This window comes from Drosophila pseudoobscura, chromosome 2 (assembly GCF_009870125.1).
Source record: "Drosophila pseudoobscura strain MV-25-SWS-2005 chromosome 2, UCI_Dpse_MV25, whole genome shotgun sequence".
Classification (NCBI taxonomy): Eukaryota; Metazoa; Arthropoda; class Insecta; order Diptera; family Drosophilidae; genus Drosophila; species Drosophila pseudoobscura.
This window is the reverse complement of record NC_046679.1, coordinates 7,046,416-7,064,061: the sequence shown is the minus strand read 5'-3', so window position 1 is coordinate 7,064,061 and position 17,646 is coordinate 7,046,416. Positions and strand designations below refer to the sequence as shown.

The following is a 17,646-nucleotide window of genomic DNA, read 5'->3' as shown; positions in this document are numbered from 1 at the left end:
GAATATTTGAGCACTTGGCATAACAATATATCCCTGGATGAGATGGAAAGGTATAACAGGCTTTAGGTTTTGGGTCCCTAAAGGTGCCCTCAAAAATACTTTTAATTAGAAATTCAACAAATTGTGGGTTCAGCTCTGGCTCTGGCTCTGGCTGACACGCCATCGTATTTTGCATAACATTTTGAGTTATGTCTAATGTCAACGTACTTCCACTCTGCCACGTGGCGGCTGGGGGTGGGTGGCCCTAGCCGGCCGGCGAGTGCAACAACAAATTGGTCAGAATGTGCTGCACAAGGACAACGAAAGAAACAAAAGCCAAAAGTCAGCGGCAAAGGAAACAAAAAACACACACAAAAAAGCGCAGAGGGACCCAGAGGCAGGGCAATGCGTGGAAATGAACGGTAAACGGAGTACAGTTTAGCTCTTTTTCGGGCGCGGGGGGGTGGTGCCCCCCGCCTCTCCATTTGAAGGGACATGCAACTGGCCACAATTCTGCGTGCTTAGGGGCCGAAAAAGCATGGGGACAGGCCACGTTGAAATGTAAATGAATTGCACTAAATGCGAGGACATACGCAGCAGGACACACACACACACATACACAGATGAGTGGGACAATTCTAAGCAGGCGGCAGTGCTGACAGGCTCTCCCTCGCCCTCGCCATCGCCCTCGTCGAACCATTAGCAACCCTCAACCCCTGAAAAGAGCTGCAAAGAAATGTGCTCAGAGGGTGGAGTATCTAAGGCTTGTCGCATATGGCAATTTACATGCAGAAAACATCAATACACACACACACACACACACAGGCACACACCACGTAGGAGGAGTGTCTTTTGTGGCCTTGGGGTCACGAGGGGTATAACGATTTTGATCAGCTGTTTGCCACACAACAAATACTCTCCAGTTCGTATTTGCCTCTGAGAAATTTTTGTCAGAAATAAAGTCTCAAATTATTTGTCTCTCTGCCATGACGGAGCCAACGAGCCACTTGCTGCCGCTCCACAGGATCATCATGCTGGGCGGCGAGGGCGTGGGCAAGTCCGCCCTCACGCTGCAGTTCATGTACAACGAGTACGACGACGAGTACGAGCCCACCAAGGCGGACATCTACAGGAAGACCCTCCAGCTGGACGGCGAGCAGGTGCAGATCGACATCCTGGACACGGCCGGCCAGAAGGTGAATGTCGTGATCAGAGACAGCTACTATCGCCGGGCCGATGGCTTCCTCTGCGTTTTCTCGATCGCCGACGAGGGCAGCTTTCAGGCCACCCAGGCAGCCAGGGACCTTGTCCTGCAGCTAAGGAAGGACGAGAGCGTGCCCTTCCTGCTGGTGGGCAACAAAAGCGACTTGAAGGAGGAGCGCCAGGTGCCGCTGGGCGAGTGCCAGGCGCGGGCTCGCAAGTGGGGCGTCTCCTATGTGGAGACCTCGGCCAAGCTCCACCAAAATGTGCATCTGGTATTCTACGATCTGATGCGACAAATATCCTCGCGAAAGGCCAGCGGTTCGATGGCCACAAACGGTGGCAGAAAGTGCAAGAAAAAGGGCTGCCATGCCTGTGCCATTCTTTAGGGCGTAAAAGTGCGTTAGTTTTGCAATAAATTGATGTATCTGTATCATTCCCTTCTTAGGGTATCCGTTAGGGGGGCATAGAATCGGTCGGAGGCGCCACAAATTAGAGGAGGCAGCAGCAACAAATTCGATTGCCTCATTCGGCTCGTCGTTTCGTCTCGATTCGGTAGTCATCTTGTTTTTTTTTTTTTTGGCCTGGCGTGGGTGCCTCCCCCCCCACCCCCCCTCGCACACACACACACACACGGATACGTGTGCATGTGTGCTCGTGCTATCGTTGTCCCGCTCTAATGCGCTTTCGTATGCACTTTTCGGCCCCGCATGGATTCTGATTGGCTGGCAGCCCAGTTTTCGGCCAAAAAACGAAACACGAAACACGAAAATTTTTGCTTCTTTTGCAGCAGTTCCTCGTTTCAATTGCATTTGATTGCATGTTTGTTCAGGTTTGTTTTGGGGCCTTCGAATGGCAAGTGCAGCCGTGCAATTGGTGGAAAGGAAATTGCCACGAATTTGGGCAGTTTGCAGGGGCAGGGTCGGGGGCCGGGGCAGGGGCAGCACCCGACTAAAGTTACCATAATTGATGTGCTAAGTGCTCATGTTGGAGAGACCTTAGCCGGCTGTGCCGCCTCGTCCTATTGCCAATTGCTAATTGCAGGTGTCGGTCGTGCCGATTGAAGGGTTGCCGCTCAACCGCTTTTTCGGGGGCGGTAAAACAGTTGTCTTTCGAATGTTTTGGCCCATGATTGGGCTTCAATTATGACAGGAAATCCATATGTGGCGACTGTGGTGGTGGCTGCCACGAAGACATATTGATTAATGTTTCAATCCCCGTGGATTGCTCTGTCTTGGGGTTGGGCGTAAGAACAATATTTTAGAATTTAATGTTCCCGCAGTTAAGGCCAAGGAATAGGCGGAACAACCTGGAGCAGTAACCCTGAGAGCCCAGGACTATGCGAGATGTTCCCCAGAGGAAGCGGGGAATAAAAGACAAGAGGATCGTATCGTATTGATGGGTTCGAATGGTGTCTGAAGAAAATTTCATAGTAAAAAATAAGATACCCATATTTAAATGAATTATTCGACTTTGAAGTAGAATAATTCAAGAAATTCTTTATAATTAAATTTGATTTAAATATAAATGCATTGAAAAATGTTTTTTCAACGGCCCAAAATTAACGTAAATAGAACAAATTAAAAAATATATATATATTAAATTGGTAAGAAATAAATTTAATTTAAATTTAATTTACATATAAAATATATTAATATAAATAAAAATACATAGACAAATATGTAAAGTTAAATAATAATAATTACAAAATGAATAAAAATTTATAGGAAAATATTAAGATTTAATATGAAATCTATTAAAATAAATGAATATTAAATAATGATAAAAACAAAAATAAAAATTCATATGAAAATATTTAATTTAAAATGTGATATTATTTTATAATCAAATACAAATTACATAAGAAATAAAAAAAAGTATGTAATATATTAAAATAAATGAAAATAAATAAAATATTATTTAATTTAAAATTTTTAAAATAATATACATATACTTTTTTTCATTTAGTAAAAGCTTTGTATTTGGGCTTTAAAATAATAATACAATTTGTTGTTTGCTTTTACTAATAATAACGTCATAAAAGTGATAACACTCTCCTTTTACAATTCCCACACTCGGAGCATAGAGATTGTTATAGATCTTCGATTCCCAGGGCCTCCACGAACTGTCTTTAGAAAGTGACTTTCATTCCGTCTTTACGCATAAAATATGCGTATTAAAAGCCTTCAAAAAGTAACTGGAACTAATACCACGACTGGTCTACCACTTAAAGCCCGCAACTTTCAAAGAAAGTTCCACCAAAAAAACCCATAATATTCGCAAGGGGGCGGCCCCTTCAATCCGCCATCATTCAATTGCCTTTTTATCACAGCTGCAAATAGTTTTCATCACATTTTCCATTTCTGGTTCTGCTTTACGACCATCATTTCAGGTCAAAGCCTTGATCTATCCAAAAAAAAAAAAGAACCCACAAATTTACGGCCCCATAAAAAAACGCAGGCAAATAAATATTCTAAGCAACAGCACCAAACAACAAAAAAATGGAGAAAAAAGAGGAAATAAAAATATATAAAAATGTTTTTAATATAAATAAAGTTCTGGCCAAATAGCGACATAAAAAAGGAACAGAAAGGAGAAGCAGGGCGGCAGGGGCGGGGCACGGGGCGCGGGGCATCTAGCGAAATTTATTGAAATGTAAAATGCCGAGAAATGCAATTTCCGCACAAGTAAACTGCTGCAGCCGGCAGCAGCAGCAACAACTATAACCTAGACAATCGCCGAGAGCCACAAAAAAAAGAATATAAGGCAGGGGCAGGCATAGAGGACATCGAAACTGCAGCTGCTGCAACAAAAACAGGTGCAACAGTGGCAACAAAAGAGGCAACAAACGACAGCCCAGCACCATCAGAGGCTGTGGCAGCAATAGATGCAACAAACGGCAGCAGCAACAGTAAACCGGCAACAGACGGGTGGGGAATGAGGCTATGATGGCATAATACTCGTATAAATGCCAACACACAGAGCCAAAACATATATATGTATATCTATATGCAAACGGTAAGTGGAGCAGACATGCAACAGGCGGCAGCCAAAAAGTATGCAACAAACACACACCAGAGAGAGTCAGAGAGAGAGGGAGAGAGAGGGAGAGAAAGGGAGGGCTAAACCGGCTAAACAACTAAAAACTAAACCAATTCATTCGCCCATTCATTCATTCATTGAATTCGGAAATTCAATTTGGTTAGAAAGAGAAAGCCAAAGGATGCGCCACAGCACACAACAGAGCCAGAGAGAGAGAGAGAGGTAGAGAGTGGGAGAGTGGGAGAGTGGGGCATGCAACAATTGTTAACTACACAACGATGTGCAATAAAACGTGGCATGGCAGGACAGACAGACAGACGGGTAGACGACGGAGTACAACAGGAGTAAACATTTTATTCATGGATTTAGTTGAATTTACAATGAACGCCGTGTAGAGGCGGGGGGAGGAAGGGAGGGGGGACTTTTTAGCCATGAAAAAGAGCAAATGATGACATGGAATACACACAGAGTGGAAACCGGAGAAGCAGCAGCATTGGCATTTCAATTTAAAAGCCAACAAGTGGCAGCCAAAACTATGCTGCCACACAGAGAGGCAGAGGGAGAGTGGGGCAAGTGGTAGCTAGAGCGAGAAAGAAGAAGGATGTTGTGCACTCCACCAGTGGCAGTCTTCCGGTCAGACTGTTAACTGGAACTTTGTTTCTGAGGCAGCCACCGCTAAATAGACAATTTCCGCAGAGACAAAACAGCAGTCCAGCAGCCGAGAGGCACGGACAGACAGGGGCACCGACAGGGGCACCCACTTGAAGGCTGAAGTGTGAATCCAATTTGGAGGCCACTTAAGTGTCGACCACTTCATGGAGCCTGGACACGTGGAAGAGGCGCCGAAAAACTGCACTGCACTCCACGCCACGCCACTCCACTCATGAATCAACAGCGAAATGATGGCGCCACGTATACGCAGCGTTGTACAGAACACAAAAGCCGAAAGGCAAATGCAACGATAACGAGAATGCAAAGTGCCAGCACAGAGGGGGGGCAGGATGGTGGGGGGTGTGGGCCATATGTAGCTAAAAGTCAACAGCAAAAAATAGAGCCAAAAAAAGCGTAAAGAAAAGTGTTGAGTGATGCAACTAATTGCGGAGTCAGTGGGTGTCCTGTGCCTCGCGCGGGGATAATTGCGCGGATTGCACACAGATCGCCTTAATCCTTTTAGGCCAGGCTCCCAGCCTGTGTCCTGCTACTCGAGAGGCCTGTGTCCTCGGTCCTCGCTCCTGGGTGTTGCAGCTTGCACACAACGCATCCAGCCGCACGTCCCACAGTCTGGCAACCACTCATCCACTTGATTGCATTGCCAGGCATCGTTCGGCCAAAAAAAAAGGGAACAGCACAACAAAGAACCGAAAAAATTCCACAGTCAAACGGTCCGCAGGGGCCTCTGTCAATTCTTTGGCTGCTCTGCTGCTCTGCTTCTCTGCTCTTCTTTTTTTTCGCGGCCACAACAGCAACACCTCCCGTATGGTGGCAGGATGCAGGACACACAAGCCAGGGGCTACTCGTTTTTTATGGCGGCTGGCTGTGATTGTCAGTGATTTGTGGCAGAGAAGAGCTGCCACTGTGGCTCGGGGGGGTTGATTTTGGGCTAGTGCCAGACTGGAGTTGCCTTTCAAATGATTGACTAAATTATGGCCGTTTTTTGGGTTGGCTAGAAGGGCTCTACCGATTATTCTATGACATTCAAACAAGTTCTTCTTATGTTCAATCAAAGTCAACGCTCATGTGTGTCCGCCGTCATTCGTTTCGAATTTTCGTTTGGCTGTGTGTTTGTCGATTGTCGTGTTAAATTTCAATCACTTAAGAATGCATTTGTTGTCACTTCCAATGAAAGCGCACGATTTTTTTCCGATCGTACGAGCGAGAGAGAGACAGAGAGAGAGAGAGAGACTTGTTTAAACAAGCCACCGCATTGCACCGCAAAACGAAAACTCAAATCAAAAGGCAGCCATGGAAAACCTTGAATCAATTGATCCAGAACGCAAAAAGCGAACAAGAAAACACCGCCCCCCTCCACCCCCCCCCCTCGAGGCCTGCCCGCCTGTTCTGTGTTCGCCAAAATAAATTAGAATTGAACTTGTGCTGCGCCATATTCGGTTACAATTTGAGCGCTTAATTCCGCATACGTAGAGCCAGAGACAGACCCGATCAGAGCCGTCCCCTCCCCTTCCCCCCAGGCACCGTCTCGGATCGGAGTGGGGTGTGTGGGGGGGGGGCTGCTTGAGGCCTGTGTGGGCTCTCTAGGGTGTGGAGCAGCCACGACGGGGCTTGGCAACGTGTCGCATTCGCCTTATGCATTTCCAACTAAATATATATTTAATTTATTTACTTTTATTTTTTTTTGTTTTTGTTTTTGTGTCGTTTCTCTCGGAAATAACAATTACCAATGGAGATTTTTTTGCCGCCACTCGAATTGCAATCCCTTGAGTCGACTGGCTAAAATGATGGCTTATTAATTAATGGCGATTAATCGTTGTATAATTGGTTTTGTTGAGGTTTTTTTTCCTAGGATTTCAAAGGGGAATTCGCACAGATGTTTCGTCTGTTCAAAAGTTCATCTACCCATCAAGAATCCATCGATCTCTCCCCCTTTGCTGTAAATTGCAATTTTCTCCGCGACTTCCACACTGATCTTGAACTTAGAAAAAAAAAAAAAATGGCAAAAAAAGGCAAGAAAATTGAAGAAAAATGAATGGAATGGAAATTACATATCGAGGCGTATAAAATTAACGAATCTGAATGCAAAGAGCAGGCTGTGAAATATGGAATTGCGATTTGAGCACTGCCAAAGATACATATATGTATCTGTGTATCTGTGTATCTCTGTATGTATCTTTGTATCTATGTTTGGATGGTTCTGTACTCTGTTCGGGCTTCAAAGTCAATTGGGGTGTGTGGCTGCTGGCAGTTCTGGGCTCCAAATGCAATTTGTTTGTCATAAATGATTGTAAAATTATTGCATAAGATATTGCGATTTCACGGAAGCTCAAAAGTGTGATGTAATTTCGGAGTGCCTAAGAAATAACTCAATTAATATGAAATTCCCCCCATTAAATGCAAATAAAAAGGAACTCAAACTGCAATATTTAAGCTTAAACTTGAATATTTTTACAACGAAAGGGGGAATTCTTACAAAAAAATGTATATACCATTAATACAAAAATATTTGATTTAAGTATTTTTTATATATTGAAAATAAATAGATTTTAAAAAAATAGTTTATTATATTATAAAAAAATAATAATAAAAAATATATACTATTAATATTCAAACATTTTATGAAAGTACATATATTTTATATATTGAAAATTACAAAAATTATATATTTATTTATTGTTTTGTGTTTAATTTTTTAGTTTAATATAAAATATTATCACAGATAGAAAAATTTCTGTTTTAATATTTTAATTAAATATTTTTATGTACAAAAAGTATATATATTTATTATAATTTAGAGTGTTTTATATTTAAATTAAATATGGGCCGTATTAAAAAATTAATGTAAAGCTATTTTTGTATTTAAGAACCGAATATTTAATCTAAATTTGATTTTGACATTTTTTTTGTAAATACATTTTTTTTTTAATATTTTCACGTAGTAGAAATACATTTAAAAACTTAAATTTTTGCCTAAATGATATTTTCAAGCAAATTTAATTCATTTTAACTCAAATACTCCCCTTTCTTATTTTTTTTCTCTCTCACTGTAGCTTAGCGGTATTTTTTTTAAAAACAATTTTTTTTTTAATATTTTCACGTAACGGATATACATACATGTAAAACATTTAATTTTTACCAAAATGATATTTTCAAGCAAGTTTAATTCAGTTCAAATCAAAGAAATCCCCTTTCTCTCTTCCACTGTGGCTTAGCAGCAATTGTTGAAGGATAGATTTACGCTCTAAAGGCCTCTGATCAGATCATTTTCTCTGCGAGATCGAGAGCAGCCCAAGACAAAGCCGGCCTTAGTTTTCCACCCAAACAGAATGAACATTTTGTGTCCCGTGGCTGTTTGGTGGGTTTCGTGTTTGCTGCCGTCTCTCCGCCGGCAAAGTGCAACACAATTAACACCCCGAAACAGAAAAAAAAAATACAAAAAACAAACTACAGAATTTAACAGTAAAATTTGTTTGTTTAGCGATTCCGTTTGGCATAGAGAGAACTTACTGTTGGGCCCCGTACGAAGCATTTTCCATGTGCACTGGCACTGGCATTCGATGGAGCTCTGTTAATGAAAATGAGCAACAAAAAGCCAAAGCGGTCACACTCACAGATACAAAGATACACCGACACATAGATACAGAGACTTGGAACCAAAACCACATGCAAAATAGATAAAAAATCAAACAAGTTTTTGTTTTTTTTTTTTTTTTTTTGTGGAGAATTCTTAAAGCATATACGAAAATGCGCCAAATACTACACTAAAACGTCAATAGGCGGCAGAAGGTAGAATAAATGAGCGCACAAAACGTAACCGAAAGAAATGGAAAGAAGGATTACAAGAGAGAGGGAGGGGGAGGGGGAGAGGGAGGGGGCCCCGCATGTGGTGTAATCAAATATGCAACAAAAAGTAGAAGAAAATATGGAAAAAGTAGATGCAAATGATATGGGATTACGAGGCAGCCAGAGGAAGGTGGTAGAACGGGGAACTGGGAACTGGGAAAATGGAGCTCTGGGGGAGCATCCATCCATCCATCCATCCATCCATCCATCGGGAAAGCAAAGAAAATGAGCAAAAATTAATTTGTGTAATGCAATCATCCCAGTTTAATTATCCATAATTGGGGTGTAAAAAATGTTTAATGGCACAAAATGGAAGACCTTTCGGGCTCTCACTGCTTTGCAGCTGCTGCTAAGCCACTCTGGGAGAGAGTAAGCGAGGCGGGGGTGTGCGATTGTTTCTTTTTGGCCTTAATTATGATCCAATTGCCACCAAATTCGCAAAGGAATTCCTTAGGATTCTTCTTAATAATTTCCATATATTATAAATCTCTCTGGAACACCGCCAGGGTATCAAAACCTCGACTCCTGCCGCCACATTCTGACACTAGGAGGATAAGGGAACACCTTATAATTCTGGCCTTAATATTGATCCAATCGCCACGAAATTCGCAAGGGAACACCTTATAATTCCCCTAAATAATTCCCAAATATTATCCACCTTCCAGGGAAACCCCCAGGGTATCAAAACCTCGACTCCTTTAGCCCCCGTGTCTTGTCTTCGTTTCGATTTCGTTGTGTTTTTTGGTTTCTGCTTCTGGCTGATTTGTATTTATGATTGCAATTTGTTTTGTAAATTTAGTTAAGCCAAATTTGGCGCCGCCAAAGCCCCGACACCCACATGGCCAAAAGCAAAGCTCGTTTCGGGGCTTGCCTGACATTTCGGCTAGCCTTTGGCTGTGGTTCTAGCCTTGGCAGCGACTGTGACTGGTTGCAGTTTTTGCATCTGAACGCTGCCATAGTCAAAGGCATAGGCAAATGATGTCTAATTAATAAAAAGCTTTCAGACAGAACAGAACAGAACAGAGCCGAGCCAAAGCCCCCAGAACCCACTTAGGCACATAATAATTTAGTTTAAAAAAAACACACACAAAAACAGAAAAGAAAGGCAAAGAAAAAAGAGAATAATTATGGAAGCTTGGCGGCTCACTTAACCAAATCGAATTGTCTATAAAACAATTGTAGATTGCCCCACCCCACCCTCCCCTCTAGCCCTAGCTAGAAATTATAATAATAATGCAGTTGCGGCATATGCGTGGCACAGACATGGGGCATAGGCCTCTGTTCTAATACAATTACAGGTGAGTGCACACAGGGGAAAAAAACGGCAGAAGAAATGCTACGCATAAACAGCTAATGAAATTCACAGAGGCCATTAGGGCTCCACAATTAGCCAGGTCTCTTTCTCACTCTCTGGTCTTTGCAACAGAGAGATACACAGATGCAGAGGACGTGAGCAGTGAGCACAAAATTGCAGTTGAATTTTCAAGGTTTTCCAGTTCATGGTTTTCGTGGACAATGGATCGAAGCTGATCTACAGATACAGATACAGATACAGATACAAGTGATTGTGGCCACTCCCACTGAAATACCAGGGTATCTTGTGCTCTGGATTCGAGCCCTCGTTTCCCTTTTTCTTATAAATAAAATTCGAGTAATTTCTTTTGAATTATGGAAATGTATATAAGAGCTTTTCGCGCAAAAATAAATAAAAACACCAAAAGGCAATGAAAACGAGACTGAGAGCATTTCCAATCGAGTATTGAGTATTGAGTGTCCGACCTGCCCAGACATCGGCAAACAATCAGAAACGAAAGAAATGGCAACAGTTTTCTCATATTTACTCTCTCCCCCTCCCCTTCCCACCCCACCAGACAGTTCGAAGGTTACACAATGTCTGGCAGCCGTTTGGGGCCGTCTGTTTGCGTCTGGCCATCGGGGGACATCTATCTATAGTCCGTTATAGCATCGCGGACACCTTCATTAATGCACAATAATTCCAAAAGACAATGTCATCGATGGACTCGTATCTCAATGAATAAAAGATGCATTAAAGGCGGCAGATGCTTCATTTTTACCATGGAAAAGGCTCTACCGAAAGGTGGCACAGGGATGAATCGGGGGATTGAAAGATCAAATTATTTATTTTTAATAATACATATTGTTGTTTGCTTTTATTTGGGATATTATTTGTTTCATTTATCTGTTCAGATTTCTAGGCTAGAGCTCCTCTTAGATCATCCTGTTGGGCAGGTCGACTAGACGATCATCTTTAAAATTCCTTATAAAATATTGTATATTTTTGAGATATATTTTCTCTTCCAAAACACCGCATAAATTGCTTGAAATACATATATATTTACTTGTTCAAGGTCCTCTGCCAAACAAAGTCCAAAATCTAAAAGTCAAAACTGGTTTTGCATACAAAAAAAAAACCGAATTTCCAAAGACAAAATGTTCTTGAAAAAATATAGGAGAATTCTTTCAACATTTGGTTGTTGTTTTGGACTTTTCTTTTTGTGGTATTTCCACATGAGTTTTCAATTTATGCATACTAGTGTTGTTGTTGTTTAGCACATTTTCCATGCGCGAATGCATTTTCAGGTGGATTTTTTCGAGGCGTTTCGGACTTCGAGGTGCCTGGAAATGTGTCAAATTTTGTTGTGTGTTTGGAGGTTTCTATTCTATGTGACAAAATGCCAACAGCATTACTCATTGAAGGACAGCAATTAGGTTAGATTGAGATGCACCATTCGGTGGCAGGGATCGGGATGGGCGGCAGTGTGGGTGTGTTCGGAAACCCAATACCTTCGGATAGCCACGCGCTGCGTCTTCCTTGTATTTTTCGCACAATATTTTCTACGGAGGTTTTTTTTTTTGCTTTTTTTTGTTTTGTTGCTGGCATTCATTGTTTGCTTTGGCTGGCTTTTGTTGCAATGTTGAACTTTGAATGCAATTTCGTAAATTATTTTCCTTTTAAGTAATTATTAAGGTGTGGTCCGATGAGGAGTCGCCATCGCCATCGCCGTCGCCGTCGCTGCAGTCGTCTGTCTGGCTATCAAAAGTAGTGGCTTTGGCATTGTCTTTTATCATTTCCTTGGTTGGCCTCTGGCCATCGAGAGAGTATCATAATTTGGTGGACAAGGCAAGGATGTGACCCAAGAGGGAAGGTATCTAAAGGTCCCAAAGGATCGGCTCTGCAGGTTCTTCTCTCAAACGCACAGTTTTCCAAGAAGATATAGTTACAAAATCGGTTCATTTCTCTAGGAAAAGATCTTTTCTCTCCATTTTGCAGGGTATTTGCAGCTTCGACTTGTCTTGGCCTCTCGTTGGCATTGTTTTTGCATTTGTTTGCTGCTTTTTTTGTCAAGTTATTCATCCATTAAACGCCATTTAACTAATAACACTGTTTGGTGGCAGCCTGCCGCAGCTCGTGGCGCGTCAATCATCCCGTGAAGTCCGTGCACATCCTTTCCATCAATGTCATAATAAATAACACCCGCAGCGCCTTTCAGCACGGCGAAGAGACCCTAAATTATGGGCAATTGTTGGAAAATATTGGCTCAAAAGGTGGCCACTGGACGGTGGCCCGATTATGGGGCGACATTAAAACTAAAACTAATTTCAATAATTAGTTGGCTGTAATCGAAGCCAGAGAGACTCGGGACGGCACACGACAAAACTGGAGTATTTTGCCCCAACAAATCGGCACTTTGGCCGCCCGACAACAGCCACATGAATGGCAAATTGGCAACACCAACACCAGGGCCAAACGCCAGGCAATGGCTACAAATTTGCTGTAATACAACAACAATTACATTAAAACGCGACCATAAACGTGCAGACCCGGGTCCAAGTCCAAGTCCAAGTCTGGCTTAGACCGCAAAATAAAGTTTGAGGCCGACTGCGGCTGGGGCGCTACCAAAGCCATTCCACACCTTGTAAAATCAACAAAAAGCCGGCCCAGAAGACGCCGAAGAAACATGGCAATAGAGAGGCAAAGAGAGAGAGAGAGAGATAGAGAGATGGTTAGATACTCGTACAGGATGCAGAGGCAAAGAAGAATAAAGATGGCCAGAGAGAGAGAGAGAGACAAAGAGAGGTTGCAGCGTGCAATTTGCAGCCTAGAAAAATAATTGCATGTGGAAGTTGCAGGGTGTGGAGAGAGGACGGTGGGGGACGGGGGGAGGGGGGGACAGACTTGCGTCTCATTCATGACGACCACGACGACGCTGCAAGTGCAAGTGCAGCTGTAACATTAACATGCAACCAGACGGGGCACTGCCACTGCCACTGCTGCTGCCGAGATGCAGATGCATTCAACGTCATTGTTTTTGCAGGCAGGCAGCCAGGCAGCCAGGCAGCAGGTGAATTGCACGATTTTCAATGCAAAAGTCAAGAGCGCCAACGGAAAAAAGTCGTTAGCCAAGTTTTCTGCCTAGGCCCAGGCCATGTAACTATTTAGCCAGCTTTTGTTGTGGCAAAGAACTCCTAGTGCACTGAGCGAAAGGCGATCGTTACGAGGAGTTGTCCTCTGGCAAAAATGTGGATCTTTAGGGCTCTTTTGGCTCAGTGCAGGCCTGGGCTTCCTTTTGGACCCCAGACCCGAGGCCCGAGACAGCTGTTTCCGTTTGTTAAATGTTTGCAAATGATTGGCAAGAGATTGCCACCGCAGACATTGATGTTTGTAAATTTGTTTTGGCATTAAATGTGTGTCTTGTGTCTTGTGTCGTCCTGTGCCCCAGCCAGCCCCCCCCCTAGCCTTTTGGGGAGGATGAAAAGTGATAAGATAATGGAAATGGAATGAGTTCAGGGATAGATCATCCGACATATAGCGCCAGGCGCCAGCCCACCCCACCTCCCACACCCCTTTTTTGGTTTCTGCTTTTCAGCAGTTTTTTTTGTCGTTTTTTCCGCTGTTTCTCTTTTGGTTAATAAACGTATTTAATGTTCGCACATTTGTCACGACTCTTGTATCTTCAGTTACTGTTTACAACACCTTTTATGTGTCTCCGTGTGTTATCTTTTCGAGTGTCCCCTCTATCTAATCCCCGAAAACAGCTGCCAATCGAAATTTGATCAACGCCGCTTGGGATCTTCGCCATTTCGTTCAGGTAACCAAAAAAAAACACACACAAATAAATGGAAAAAGAAAAGCAAATACGAGTCACAAAGAACCTGAGTCACAGGCTGATGAAAAACGATACAAAGCGAAAATATGAAATACTCGTAATTTCAAAATCGAATTGATTTCTGCTGGCCGCCGACGCTATCAGCATTCCGACTATGTTGTGGCAGGAAAATAAAAAACTATATATATACTGTATAAAAATGGCGATAATTTTGGACCTTGATAGAATTCTTTATATAATGAGAAAAGCATTTCCACACTCGTTTCGTTTTACGTTTCGTGGCGACAAAATATAAATTTTGTCAGCAACGAAATAAAATCAATTTCGTATGCCTCTACCTCTCTCGCTCACACTTGATAAGAAAAGCGCAAAATGTTTCCGCTTTTTTTTGTTGTTTTTGTGTTTGCGCGATTGCATGACATGCCATATATATACATACATACATATATATATATATACATATTTTTTTGTTCAATCATTTCTTGCTGAAATTTTTTTGTGTGAGATTTCGCCACGTATCTGAGGCCTGGCGTTTTTGGGTCAGAATCAGCGAACGTCAGTCAGGGACTGGCTGATAAGAAGTGTGTGGATTCCGAATCTAATCGAGAGCTATCTGCCAGAGAAATTGTGGAGAAACGTACAGGTTTTATGGCTTCCGCTTTAGGAGGCCCCAAAGATTCGCAGTCTCTGAATGAAGCCCAAGTATCTGTAAGATTATCAGCAAAAGTATCTTGTGGCAAAAGGTCTGCAAAAGAAGTGTCTAGAGAAGTATCTGTGCCTACACTCCACAGTTGCTTGAACTTCTGTCCTTAAGTATTGCTCAATGTAATTGTCGTTGCGGCGATCGCATTGTGGAGGCCTCCAGCCTTCCGCTGCCCCTTCGCCCACCCTTTGTGTATCTTTTGTTTACAGATTTCGCTTTCGTAGGACAATGTCAATGAGGCACAAGCATGAATATCTTACGCTTCATGAACAGCGACCGATAAGCGATAAGGTCTATGGAAAGTGTTGATTGAGTGGGTTTTAAGAGGGGAGCCTTTGATATAGGCTTCTTTTCTTATAGCTAAATAATTCCAAAATTAAGTTTTATTTATTTGGGTGGAGGGGCGGTGGGGATACGTACATATTTCATAGCTGCTGATGTGCATAGCATCACATAGATTCTGTCTTGAATTACGGTTTGCCCAACAGCCAAATGGATGCTGCCACAGCCTCTACGGCGCTGCCGCTCCGCTCCCCCTTGCTGTTATTATCCTGTTCTCCTCCTTCCTGTTGCACATATATATTCGGGGGTGTTTTTCTTTTTTTTCGGTGTATATAAATTCTTTCCGTTTTTTTGTGTGGATGCCGCGGCACACAAAAGGCAAAAGTGCAGGCAAAATTTTGCTCTTGTTGTTGTTAATCTTTTTGTTGGTGATTTTTTTTATATATGTGGAGCACAAAGTAAATAATATGCAGCGCTTTTTATTTTATTTTTTTTTATTTCATGTCCAATTTACAGACAGCGCCAATTGTTGGTGTTGCACTTTGTGTTGTTGTTGTTGTTGTAGATTTTTTGACAGCTGCTGCCCCGCTGCTGTTGTTGCAATATTAATTAATTTAATTTTGCGCCCTCTTTGATATGTTTTATTTTATTTGCAACTTTTGCCTTTTTGTTGTTGTTGTTGTTGTTTTTCCTCTCTTGTGTTTTAAAAATAATTCAAAAGTAATGTGGCTACTTTTCTAATTATTTTTAAGTTCTTAATATTTTGTTTATTTGTTTTTTATTTTTGTTGATGGGATTGCACTTTTTGTTTTGTTTTGTTTTGTATATTGTATTTAATTCAACATAAATTTACTAACAAAAATGTTGTTGTTGCTGTTGCTGTTGTTGTTGTTTTTTATCTAAAAGGTGAAAACGTTGTTGAAAAGCGATCTTCCATTCATGACAGATACACCAATGAATGGATTGGTGAAATCTATAAGATAGTTCTCGTATCTGTCGGAATATTTGAGCTATTTGCGGAATGCTGGGAGTTCGTGCGTGATTTATCGCTGATTAATGGGATTTTTTCGATAAGATTTCGGGTTTTTTGATTTTTTATTGGATTTTACACGAACGACGCGCCGTGTTGCAGAATGCAGAAAAAATGAACTGTGCAGATGGCCAAAATGAAATTAGCCACCCCAACCCCACACTTTCAGGGCGGCTGGCACCCCCCCACCAGCACCACCCCTCGCCCTGAACAAGAGTTGGGCTTAAACAAAAAACTTTATGCCAGCGAAAAATGCGAATAAAAAATGTATATAAAATATATATAGAAAAATATCGCATGGCCAAAAAAAAAAAAAACACCATTGTAAATAGTAATTTAAGTTTTGGGGAGGGGGGAAAAATCCAACCCGAAACGGAAGGTGAGAGCCAAGGAAATAAGAAAAATCAAATGGCTGCAGAAAATCTCCCCCTTGCCACCCCCTGCCCCTGCCCCTGCTGCACTCTGGTCATCTGCTGAGGGTATGGGGGGTACTTCTGCTTTCGGTTGGGGGTATTCCAATTGATGCTGCGCTGCTGCAGCGCTGCTACGGAATTTTTTTCGGCTATTTAATTTGCCATTTTTTTTTTGTTTTTTTGGATGGTTTCCTTCTACTGTGTGTGTGTGTTTTTTTTCGTTTTATGTTCTCTCTTAGTTTTTGTTCATTATGCTGTGTGCCCGAAGCCCCGACGGCAAAACTGGAGACCGAGAGACCTGGCCATTGTCATGGTGGACGGTCTTTCGCAGGGTTGGGCTTTGTGGGTGGGGGGGGTTGTGGCGCCTGACGAAAATTGAAACTGACAAAAATTTGTTACATTTGCCTGCTGCACAGGAAAAGTTGGCAGCCCCAAACCCCCCAAACCCTAGACCCCCACCCACCCAACACCGAAAAAATGCACACTTTATTACTGCTACTTCTTCTCCATCTCCATCTTCATCTGCTTTTGCTTCTGCTTCTACTCTCTCTGTTTCTCTCCCTTTATTCCAACTGATGCTTTGTTTGTTTTGTTTTACTGTTGCTTCTGCTGCTTCAGGAGCTTCAGTTTTGGGCTACAGTTCATTTTGTCTGCTGCTGGCTTTGTGGCACTCCTTTCATTCCCGAGGAGTTTCCATTGCTTTAATCTTCTTTTCCAGAATTATTCAGATATTTTTCAATGCTTTTTGATGGGTAAATGAATGGTTTTTGGATGGTATTCAGTGCATCTAATGGCAGGGAAATATGTTGTCAATATTTTGGAGTTTTGGTTTTATTTTTAATTGGGTTTTTCAAGTTTATTTGAGGTGTGTTTTGTTTTGGGTTTGTATTTTATTTTAAAGGTTTTTGACACTCAACGAAAATCTAGTAGAAAGAACCGATCACATTTATTTAATTCAATTAATTTAATTATTATTTTTTATTATGTTTTTAAAACTTCTTTGGAATATATTTGCACTTTTTTAAATTCTATATAAATTTTTATTCGTGGCTAAAGTTCTTGTAACATTTTTTATTTTATTTTTTAAATATTTTTCAACACTTTGTGGTTTTTTGTTGTTTTCATTATTATTTTTTCTTTCGTTTTGCTTTTTGGTCTTCACCGGTGTTGGGGGTACACCGGGACACACACACACACACAGCCACACACACACAAGCAGGCATCAGTCAAACAGTCAGTCAATCAGTCAATCAATCAGTCTGTATGGAAGGCAACACGCACTTGAGCCGGGCAATGCAACTATTCAACCAAAAGACCGAAATAAAAATGCATTCTATAAAAATTTTGCGAGTG

General features: G+C 41.9%; 2 protein-coding genes across 3 annotated transcripts in view; one reads left to right on the top strand and one right to left on the bottom strand.

Annotated features, from left to right (window-relative positions):
* Eip93F (Ecdysone-induced protein 93F) overlaps nucleotides 1-17,646 on the bottom strand; it is a 62,690-nt gene that overhangs the window by 17,755 nt on the left and 27,289 nt on the right. Inside the window, exon 1 of one of the 2 annotated variants that reach the window (XM_033383758.1) lies at nucleotides 14,989-15,524. The exons of the other annotated variant lie outside the window; for it this stretch is intronic. Within the exon in view, the coding sequence (XP_033239649.1) occupies nucleotides 14,989-15,013 (25 nt within the window). The 5' untranslated portion in view covers nucleotides 15,014-15,524. Of the gene's footprint in view, nucleotides 1-14,988; nucleotides 15,525-17,646 lie in introns of those variants that run through there. 2 annotated transcript variants of the gene reach the window in all.
* Nucleotides 900-1,572, top strand: LOC6896984 (ras-related protein Ral-a-like). The gene has a single exon (XM_002137134.3). It carries the CDS (start codon nucleotides 966-968, stop codon nucleotides 1,566-1,568), a length of 603 nt encoding a protein of 200 aa, XP_002137170.2. The 5' UTR covers nucleotides 900-965; the 3' UTR covers nucleotides 1,569-1,572.